The sequence below is a fragment of the Notothenia rossii genome (genome assembly GCF_949606895.1).
Source record: "Notothenia rossii genome assembly, chromosome: 4".
Classification (NCBI taxonomy): domain Eukaryota; kingdom Metazoa; phylum Chordata; class Actinopteri; order Perciformes; family Nototheniidae; genus Notothenia; species Notothenia rossii.
The window spans coordinates 91,415,632-91,427,117 of NC_136902.1; the positions used below are offsets into that span (position 1 = coordinate 91,415,632).

At 41.4% G+C, this 11,486-nt stretch overlaps 1 protein-coding gene across 1 annotated transcript in view; it reads right to left on the bottom strand.

Moving 5' to 3' along the window:
* Nucleotides 1-825: 825 nt before the first annotated feature.
* Nucleotides 826-11,486, bottom strand: part of LOC307034965 (chloride channel protein 2-like) — a gene marked incomplete at its 5' end in the record, with an annotated part of 153,871 nt that continues 143,210 nt past the window's right edge. The window contains 2 exons of the mRNA XM_079673889.1: nucleotides 826-5,815; nucleotides 8,872-8,958. Coding sequence (XP_079530015.1) covers nucleotides 5,621-5,815; nucleotides 8,872-8,958 — 282 coding nt within the window. The 3' untranslated portion in view covers nucleotides 826-5,620. The remainder of the gene's footprint in view (nucleotides 5,816-8,871; nucleotides 8,959-11,486) is intronic.

Genomic DNA, 11,486 nt, shown 5'->3' on the forward strand with positions numbered 1-11,486 from the left:
GTAATATGGGTAACGGAGTAATATGGGTGTAATATGGGTAACGGAGTAATATGGGTGTAATATGGGAGTAATATGGGTAACGGAGTAATATGGGTGTAATATGGGAGTAATATGGGTAACGGAGTAATATGGGTGTAATATGGGTAACGGAGTAATATGGGTGTAATATGGGAGTAATATGGGTAACGGAGTAATATGGGTGTAATATGGGAGTAATATGGGTAACGGAGTAATATGGGTAACGGAGTAATATGGGTAACGGAGTAATATGGGTAACGGAGTAATATGGGTAACGGAGTAATATGGGTGTATGCGAGTAATATGGGTAACGGAGTAATATGGGTGTAGCAACGGAGTAATATGGGTGTTACGAGGGCGTAACATGGGTGAAATAACGGTGTAATATGGGTGTAGTAACGGAGTAATATGGGTGTCATGTGGTGTAATAGGGATGTACTAATGTGTAATAATAAGTGAAACATGGTATAATATGGGTCTTATACGGGGGTAAAGTAGTAAATACCAATCAATATCACATAATATTTCGAGGTGATTGCCCATTTAAGGGTTAATAGTAATAAATACACCTTGTTTTTTCAGGTAGATTCGAGCAGAATGAATAATGGGGTTTAAAAGTAAGGAGCAAAAATGTTCCTTTAAACTATAAATAAAACCTAAACATTATTGCGACATCACTGCGTTTGCTTTTCCTCCTGGGATTATTGGAGCAGCACTAAAACAAAGCCTCCAGGTGTTTTCCAGCTGTTACCGACGGGACACACAGCTGGAGAACTAAAGTCCTCAGAGATATAAAAACACAAAAACTGTTTGTTAAAATCTCATTTATTCATCCCTGATATACAAAACAATATTTCATTTCTCCGTGTGAAAAATAGCTCTGGAGCTCCGTCTGTTTTGGCCCTCTGGGGTTGCCGTATCGGAGGCCTCCAGTACAAAGTAAGTCCCTAAAGAGTGGATAACAGATAAGAAAACCCTCAACAGAAGAGGGTGTGGTCTTAGCAAATCCCCTCGCATTCAAAAAGAGGGGAGAAGGGGCTTTTATTAGAGCGCCAGCTACAGGTCAAGCAGCAGAATTCACCACAACGCCTTTTAAAGACAAGACAGGGGAAGGTTTCCTAAAAGCCAAAATAAAACGTACATTTATTTTCTTAAACAACACCAACAACTTCAAACTGTCCTTTAACATCTTAAGGTTGATTGTAGTGAGCTTCTATTGAGGCTTTTAGGAGACCCTCCCCCTTAAATTGAAATATCACCTGTGTGAGCGTCAGTTCTCCTCATATACATCAACATCTTTTTACACTTTTCAGGTTTTTCTTTACAAAAATAAGGTTATCTTGCATTCAGTTGAACAAAGGGGGGGGGGGGGGGGGGGGGTTACAAAGTGAGATGAACAACAGTTATTGCACAAATCGATTACCTACGAGTAGATCATCCATAAAAAGGAAGGAGAAAAAACAATCATTTCTACTTTGATTAATACAGACTAATAAATATGCATCGGTTTATATCTGCGAGATGAGATGAACAACGTGTGAAATGTCGAGGCTCGGGCTGAAGGCGGAACAATGAAAATGGATGAAAAATAACCAATAAAAATAAAGAAAGTATCTGTGTTTGCGTGTGAAAAGTGTCTACATTGCTTATTCCCATGTATGTATGCAGGCACTTGTAGTACGAACATGTTTCTGGGGTCTTCTCCTCTCTGCCCCAGCAGCCGCTTCAAGCCTTTACCCCGCTGTAGTGTTACTTGCAAATAAACGTCTTAGTAGAAATGTTTTACACAGCAACATTAAAATCAATCTCTTAAATCATCAACAAATACCACAAAACAAACCCCCCAAATCTCTCTCAAAACGAGATGTCATTCATTTCTCCGATTGGTTAAAACATTAAATTATCATTTTACATTACAGTCATGATGTTAAATATATTGATCTGGAAGCTAAACAGCTCACCCCCAGGTCGTCAGTGAATAAAGCTCCATGTGTGAGGTGAAGATGCCAATTCAAAAGTGAAATAATGGGACTTTGAGTATAAAACAGGGTGCAGGAGAGACATAAACACACAGGCACAAACACATCATCCATTAGTCCCAAATTCATAACCGTCAAGCTGTAGTTTTTGGTACATTTGGATCATATAAAACTAGTCTCACATGCACTCTTGTCATGCGAAAGTCGTGCTGATCTACTGGATGTATTTCACTTTAGCCGCTTTCACACCAAGGACTTTGCCGTACTTAGTTCCCAGCACTTAGTTCCCCCATGGAACTAAAGAGCCGATCGCGTTCACACCGGAATAAGTTCCCTGAGGGAAGATTAGTCAAATGAAGCCGCTGACGTCACTACTTCTTCTTCTTTTGCTTTGGGTTTACTGGCAGGCAGCAAACAACTTCACGGCGTATACTGCCCCCCGGAGTCCCCGGCCGGAAGTCCTCGGAGTTGGCGACTGGCTTCAGTAGAAGCTGCTGGGACTCCCAGCAGCTTCTACTGAAGCCTTCCGAGTAAATCGCCAGAACGCAGACACCTCCTCATCTCCACGGCTCCCATGTTTTATTTTGCGTTGCCATAAGTTAGTCTCTCTCCGTCAGTGCGCGGTGCTAATGCTAATGCTAATAATGCTAATGCCAGCAAATACAACGGCAGCTTGTAGTTTTACGGGGCGTGGTTTGCAATTCGCCCAGCCAATCAGAAATTGGTACTTTTTCTCCCCAGGATAGTCCCACCTCTCTAGCAGGCACTACAAATGGGGGGAAAGTTCTCTTTTTGGTTGTGAACGCAAAATTCCAGGCACTAAAGGAACTAAACGGGAAAAGTACGGGGAAAAGTACTCCGGTGTGAAAGCGCCTTTTGAGTGGCGCGCAGCAATACAAGACACCACGGAAAATCAAATCCATGCAACGCGTCTAATTCTGATGAAGTTAGAGGTAAGGCATCTTAAAAAGGAGATTCTGCCGGTAGGAGTGGAAATAAATATACAAGAGAAGCTAAAGAAAAAGGGAGTGTGTGTGATGGGATGTTTCAGCAGTGGAGGAAAGATGGAGGGGTGGAAGAGAGCAAAAACAAATCGATGTTTTTCTGTCGATGGCCTGGAGTTTTATAGCAGACATGAATTATTAAACACGCAGTACTTATACATTATCTGTCATGCTTGCGAATCAGAAACCAGCTGCCATGGCTCCAGTTCCAGACTCACGTGAGAAACAGCATTTTTTAGGGTTGAACGACATATTCGACAACACGCTTACGTTCACTTTTCTTTACGGTATTCTTCTGCAATAGTTAAGCTTCATACTGGTGAACAAGGTACATTTCTTAATGGTTCAAATCCGACCACGCAGTAGAGTCAGTTCATCTCAAAGGATCAGGTCTTTGTATGCATGTACCTCCCGTCGAGTCAAGTCTGATCCGATTCACTACTTTCCTCAATCAGAGATATGGTGTTTTACATTTGATCGACTCAAGACCTCACGGTTTCCTCCACAGTAGGTATTTGAACACTGATCGATACTTTAATTGAATTTTTAAGTGGTTTAGTCGAGTTTGTAACTTCTCCGATCAAAAATGAATGAAACTAATGGGTATTATGTTAATACATTAGAGCAGTGGTTCTCAATGGGGCTACGCGGACCCCTAGGGGTACGTTGGAGTACTGCAGGGGGTACGTGAGATTTATTTTATGTTAATGAAAAAAAAAAAAAATTGTATTATACATATTTCAAAACGCGAAGTATAATAACTGCCGTGGCATGTCACTGAGAATAACAAAGATCCTCCGTGAAGCACAAGCCCATGTTTCTCACTCAATTGTAAGTACAACTTATTAAAAAGATTAGTTCAATGCAACTAATGTCGTCTTAGTGTTATTGCATGATGTTCAAATTGGTTTGCCATGAATTTAGTGATGGATTGTAAACATTTGAAATGTAGCATTTAAGTGTTTCTCAGTTACAATGTTGTTGTTTGAATAAATCAGACACCGATGGTGCAGCGCTGTACCTCTTTAAATAGGCATTTCTTCCCTAACAAATTGTGTTTGCGCCGATCAGGGGGGTACTTGGCTGAAGGTTTTTTTCAAAGGGGGTACATTATTGAAAAAAGTTTGAGAACCACTGCATTAGAGATCACACACCCACATTTTCAGCATCTATCCTTTGTATGTTCACTGAAGTTATCTATGTCAACAAGTAGCCTGAGACATTGTTTACAGCTTAAAGGGGTGTTAAATCAAATTGGTTAATGGTTTTATGTTAATATACTAAGTCTACACTAAAGTAAAGGGGAGAAACGAACCTACAGGAGTGTTCAGCTGCTTCTTCTGCTCACATATAATCATCTGCTGCCGTATATATATATATATATATATATATATATATATATATATATATATGTTGGGAGCATAGTCTGCCCGTTACGTCCTTTACTTGCTGGCTCTTTCTGTGTCTGGTAGTAATGGAGGTTAGCTAACATGGCGATCAAAGGCAGATTGATGAGAGCCCCCGAGCAGCTGGTTAGGTAACGATGTCTTCATTCAGCCATCCATTTGCTCTCCGTTCTCCCTCCTCCCTCTCCATCTCTGCAGCGGTTATTAACAGCTATATTTAGACAAGCAAGAAGAAGACTCTCTGAGAGCATGTGTGTGTGTGTGTGTGTGTGTTTCTATGTGTCTTTGCAATGTAAGGCTACACAGTATGAAAGGAGTGTGTGTAATGGGAAAAATAGCTACAAGTGTTTCCGCCCAACAGGCATGCATAGACTTCACTCTCCACTGAAGACTCGCAGTGAAGACATGAGACCCACGGAGAGAAAGAGAGGTATTATGGAAACAAGAGAAATACTAACTAAGGCATCCGTCCCCTCGGTCCAGTGTTCGTTAACGGGACAAACTGTCGTGTGGTTTCACAAAATATAATGGTGCAATGGCAAATTCCAGTTCAACCCAGACCACCTGATCAGTCGGAAACAAAAAGCTGGAAATCAATAACAAAAAAAGTCCTATAAGAAATAGTCGTTTGCTACCCTCGTCACACACACACACACACACACACACACACACACACACACACACACACACACACACACACACACACACACACACACACACACACACACACACACACACACACACACACACACACACACACACACACACACACACACACACACACACACACACACACACACACACACACACACACACACACACACACACACACACACACACACACACACACACACACACACACACACACACACACAATAATCCCTTTTTTATTTTTTTAAGATTTGAACTCTTTTTACCCCAGAGGAGTGTCAGTGCAAGACTCCGTGAAACCAGTGGGGAGTCCTCAAAACACAGTGGGACATGGAGGAGAAGGGGAGAGGAGATGAGGAGAGGAAGGAGGAGAGGGAAGAGGAATGAGGAGAGGAAGAGGGAGAGGAAGAGGGGGAATGAGGAGTTGCTGTGAGGCGAACAGGACTCTTTCCAGAATTAAATATTGATCCTAAACCCTGAGGATTTTTGCATTTGTTGTTACTTTGGGAGCTTAAAGATCTCAATGTCCTCCTCTTCCTCCTCTTCCTCCTCCTCGTCCTCCTCACTGAGACTTCTCGTCGGACTCGGAGGGGGTCTGTTCTCGGGGCAGAGACAGACTCTTGTGGCGGTCCCACAGCTTGTGGAGCTCCGTGGCTTCGTTCTCGCTGCTGCTGGTGCCGCTGTCTCTGAAGCTGGCCAGAGGGGGGCGCACCTTCACCCCCTTCACCGTCACCGAGCCCTCAATGGCCTTACGCAGCTGGGGGGGGAGGAAAGAGAGGGTTAGGTTGAAAAATGGCAATGAAAAACTTATGAACCGAGCTCCTCCAATGATGCAACATACACAAATACAAAATAGTGCAAGAAGTCTATAGAGAGGCGAAGTCCCGCCCTTCTACTTCCGACCCATGGGACCTTATTTCGGTAGAATTATGTATTCAAGTCAATGCGGAGAGAAAAGGTATCTTTCGATCCCGTTTGAATCGTGCCATGAATTACACATATGATGTTTGTCAACCTTAAAAAATAATTTCCATGTCAAAAAAGTTTGGGCGTAAAACTGTTGAAATATAAGACTATGAAAAATACGCAACTAGAAAGACTACAAATCCCAGAGTAAAGGATGTCATAACCGGTGTGATCATTCTATAATACACCGTTTGAGCCCGGATGCCCCCGGGGGAGACATGCTAACGCTAACGCTACATTAGCATCGGCGATCTGTTCTACTTCATGCTATCTGCACAAATGGTTGACCTTGAACATTAAAAAGAGCAGGCAGTTCAGAGAGAATCAAAGGAAGGCAGGCAGGCAGCTTTGCATGACATTCTTCTGGACGTGTTTCATTGTGTTGTGTAGGGCTGTCCCGAATACCATTTTTCGGGCTCGGGATATTCGGTAGTAATCCGCAGCGAACCGCTTCAACACGTGTATTTCGGTTTATTCACGGCATTCTTTTTGTTATTCTACAGTATTGTTGTTTTATAGTTATCTGTTAATGTATAAACCCAATTTTGTTCTTTGAAATTGAAAAGGATATCGCATTGTGTTTGTCACTCTCGTTGCAGTTATGCAAAGTCTTAAGTGTAATTTGGCATGGCTTTCTATTTTGTATGGACATGCAGTTGTTGTTGCTATGGAAACAACGTGACGGAGATTAACGGAGAAAAAGTAATATCTACGGAGAAAAAGTCATATCTACATATAAAGACGGAGAAAGTAAACAATAACGTTTATGGTTAAGTGTTAGCAACCCCGAAGAGGCACAAGCTCTTACGTTGATATTGGAGATTTCAATAAATAAAAAACGAATAATCCGAATAACGAAATTGAAACCCGAATAGTACTCCAACGAACAAATATTCGGATATTCGGGTACAGCCCTAGTTGATAGTGAGGGTGGGTCAATCACTTGTTTGGCAAGACAGTAGTGACGGCCATCTTGGTGACGTGTGTTGTTGTGCGAGACGGGAGATGTAGTTCATTTTTAACTTGCAAAATTATCTTTTAAATTGACAAACATCATATGTGTAATTCGTGGCACAATTCAAACGGGATCGAAAGATAACTTTTCTCTCCCCATTGACTTCAATACATACTTTTTCTGAAATAAGGTCCCATGGAGCTCCCCCGGAAGGGGAGGGACTTCGCCTCTCTACATACATGTCAATAGAATATGATATGAACAAGAACAGAATATGAAGTTAAATAATGTACATTAAGACAAACATTAAATACGGTTTATTACAGTGATAACTATTAATAAGTAGATAGCAAGTTGACAAACAGATGAATGTTTATCGGGGCCCTTAGCAGAGCTCAGGTGTTTAGCAGTCTTATTGCCTGTGGGATGAAACCGTCCCTGAGTCTGGTGGTTTCTGTCCACATGCTGCGGTACCGCCTGCCTGCCAGACAGAACAGTTAGTTTCTGGGGACCTGAGGGCTTTCTTCCTGAGCCGGCAAAGAGATACAGACCAAGCAGTCAAGCAGGAAGCACCCCAACGAAGCCATGTACGATTTGTCTGCCCTGACCAACCACAACGCAAAGGGTTTTAAGATCCTAACCTTAAGGGACTAAACTGATTCTGTGTCTCAATTTGCGTACTTCTAAATACATTCTGTACATTTGCTATTTCATTTGCGTCCAACAGTATGGTAATATGCAGACTTTTAAGAACTCAAGTTGAGTGCAGAACGCTGGACCACGGTGGCCATCTTGGCTAGAAAAAAGACCCCCTAATCAAACAAACTAAATGTTGCTTTGCGGACTGTTTCATCAGACCCTGATTTACAGACACTGTTTTGTAGGATTTGTGAAAGTGCTTCTGAGGAAACTCCAAACATAACACGGGAGCATCAAACCTCATTTCTTTGACGTTTCCTGACGAAATAACTTTGTAATTTGGTAGGGAACATGAAGACAAGCTTTACCCATCTTCTGTTTTGAATGATCAGAACACCTTCGGCTTACATAAATAACGAAACATATATTTAAAGTCTTAAAACACATTCTTCCTCGTCGGCACATTGGAGCTTTTGATCAGGACTCTCTACTCTCATCCCATCTCTCTTATTTCTGATTGGGAGCGTAGAATGTAGTTTTCTGTTGGCTTGTGTTCTCCGGAGGGTTCCGGTGCTACAGATCCAGAGTCTGAAAGCTGCAGGGTGGAAATAACGCACTTGAATCATTCTTCTTCTGTGCAGTGTGTGATGTAACTGCGTGTCTGTTTGGCAGACGGCTTTATCTGCTGCTGGAGCCAAGAACAAAACAGCCTAAATGTCAGGGCGAGGCGGCAGCGGTGCATTCGGCAACAATCCTCGCTCACTTCCCGGACGATTCACAAAAGAGCGAGGAGCTTTTTCAGTTGTTTTGTGAGGCAGGAGACAATAGATAGAGACGGAGATATTAAGAAACCTTTTGTCTGTAGATGACAGGCAGGGGGGGGGGGAGGAACCCTGAATACTGACTGAAATGTGTGTGTGTGTGTGTGGTGTGTGTGTGTGTGTGTGTGTGTGTGTGTGTGTGTGTGTGTGTGTGTGTGTGTGTGTGTGTGTGTGTGTGTGTGTGTGTGTGTGTGTGTGTGTGTGTGTGTGTGTGTGTGTGTGCAGCACAGTGACAGCACTGATGACAGTCTCAGACCTTCTTATAAGAGACGAGGTTTCTCTACATATGGATGTATGATATCCGATCGTTCCCAACCTGCATGATGGTTCCCTGTGCAGCAAGTCAAGAACCCAATCCACAACATGTCCATGGTGGGTTAGCAAACGTATGTGAAAGAGCTTAAAGCATACACGCTGTCATGGGACCCTTACCTCTTTGAGGGAGACAACCCCGATGAGGCGTCCGATGCTGGTGACGTAGGCGTGGTCGAGTCCCAGCAGGGAGAAGATGGTGTGGGTCTGCAGGAAAACACCAGAGAGCCATACAGTAAGTATGTGTTGGGGAAATACTGGATGTCCTCTTCCAACATGAGAGTATCATGCTAACAAAGGTAGCCCAACTGCAGCTGTGAACATGATTTTGTGAAAAATACATAATTCTGAGGAAAACTCAGAATTATGGGAAAAAAAGTCAGATTTTTGAGATTTTTTGAGAAAAAGTCAGAATTTTGAGAGAAAAGTCAGATTTTTTTGGATATTTTGAGAAAAAGTCAGAATTTTTAGAGATTTTGTGAAAAATACATCATTCTGAGGAAAAAAAGTCAGATTTATGGGAAAAAAAGTCCGAATTTTGAGATTTTTTGAAAAAAAGTCAGAATTTTGATATTTTGAGAAAAGTCAGAATTTTGAGAGAAAAGTCAGATTTTGAGGAAAAGTCAGATTTTTTAAAGATGTTGTGAAAAATACATCATTCTGAGGAAAAAAGTCAGAATGTTGATGCATGTTGGTGTGTTAGTTAATGTAAGGAACATTGTATGTGGTCATGTGCAAACCTATATATAGTTTATTCATTGGATAATTCATATCCTGCAAGACTCCTAAAGACGTCATGAGATGATGACCTTTCCACTGGAACACATTAACATATCAACTATCTCTCCACGTATGTTTCAGGAGTATGTCCGTGTGTGTTTTACGTGTATAAAGCACACCAGATCCTTCTGGTCTGTGGGGACATTTCTGCGATCAGTTGCTGTTGAAGCAAGGTGATGTTACTCCAATATTATTGTTTGTTGTTGCGCAACTGAATAATAATTAATCTCAACCATGTTTGTGTTTTATAGATCTCTCTCTCTCTCTCTGTGTCGAACAGTTTAATATTCTGTAATTAGGAATGCCTCAAATGTGATATTTCTTTCCACAACAAAGCAACCAACGTCTCACTTCGTGCTCTAACACTTTACTGATGCCCTGGCTGATGACTGAAGCACACCTTTATTTGGTCATCAGTTGTATGTTAATATAATGTTCATCAGGGATGTGTTGGAGGTCTACATGCAGACGTGAGGCTCTGATAACGATGTGGACCGCACATTAACCTGACAGCTGTCTCGTGAATGGGGTCGAACGCAGGTGGCAGACGTTAAGAGTCTCATAAAAAAGGGGCGTTAAAGTCAAGAACACTATCTAATAATAGACTTGAAGTCATTTACACGAGTTCATCTTGTGAATCCCAACACTTCCCCTTTAAAAGAAATATCCTGCAAAACCTCCTTACTTTCAAACGTGTTTTATATAATCATGTTGGCAGCTTAGTTTGAGAGCTTCATAATAGAGGAATTAATTTGCCTTTAAAAAAACGATATGACTCATTTGTATGCAGCACCCATAACAAAAACAACAAAGCCAAATATTTCTGTGACTCCTGAAGTGCCATCAGTGCCAGACGTGTCTTTATTCTGGCATTTCTACTTTCAAATAGTTAAAAAGTACTTTTGTTGACCCGTTTCTGCTCTGCTTATACTCTCTGCCCTATTAGTACTGTATTTGCTGATGCACCGACTCCACGTCCCCACGGGGATCATTAAAGTTTCATTGAATCTCCGCTCCATTACTGAAGGGACTGTCGGGGGAGTGCAGCTAAAAGCAAAAAAGAAGCAATAAGTCAAAAAAACTTCAACGGTGGATTACAACGGTTGCAAGATTGATGCCAACTGGAGTTTTACTTCCAGACCTCTTTTAGTTTTTAATGAGACGTTTTGCTTTGACAGAACGGACATTTGGGATATCTGAAATCGATCCCACTGTGCCAAGCAGCAGAACGCCGTGCCGGGACAAAGATTGTTACGTGTTTTTAGGCTGTCTAAATATATATAAAAGCAGTCTGAGTCAGCTCACCTTTGACTCAGCCCGTTCACATCAGATTTAAATTCGCTGATTTAAAAAGGGCTGAAATGTATTGATCATCAGCACAGTGACCCTCATCATTGGGTCGTGTTTGGTGTTTAATCTTAAGTGAAAGCCACGGTGGAAAAGGATGAGAGATGTAATGAAAGTGTTATTTAAATTACAGTTTAAATCTTAGATACGCCCAAATAAAAAAAACATCGTTTGAAAATGTTATCTTTCTTCTTATCTACATTTAGATTTATCTCAAATTACATTAGTGTGACATTTACGGCCATTTGCAGTAACTCATCGAACTGACGTAAGAACATTAGATATAATGTTTTAAGTAACACGTTTTAGAGGAGTTTGTAACCTTTGGGCCGAACCAAGCTAACTTTGTCCAGTCAGGCCCTTTTTAACCAACATATACGAGACTGAACATCTAATTTTAAAAGCATAATTTATAAACTGAACAATCAAACCTAGTTTTTTCATTTGTTGATATAAGGGAAGGTCACTTCTGGATTTGTATTTCTATTTGTATTGCTGTCAACTGTTGTAAAGTCTGCAAGGGTTAAAACTCATTCTCAGCATTTCATGTGGAGCTTCAGTTTAAGTTGTTGCCAAGCTCAGTACAAAAAGTGTAATCATAATTTCTT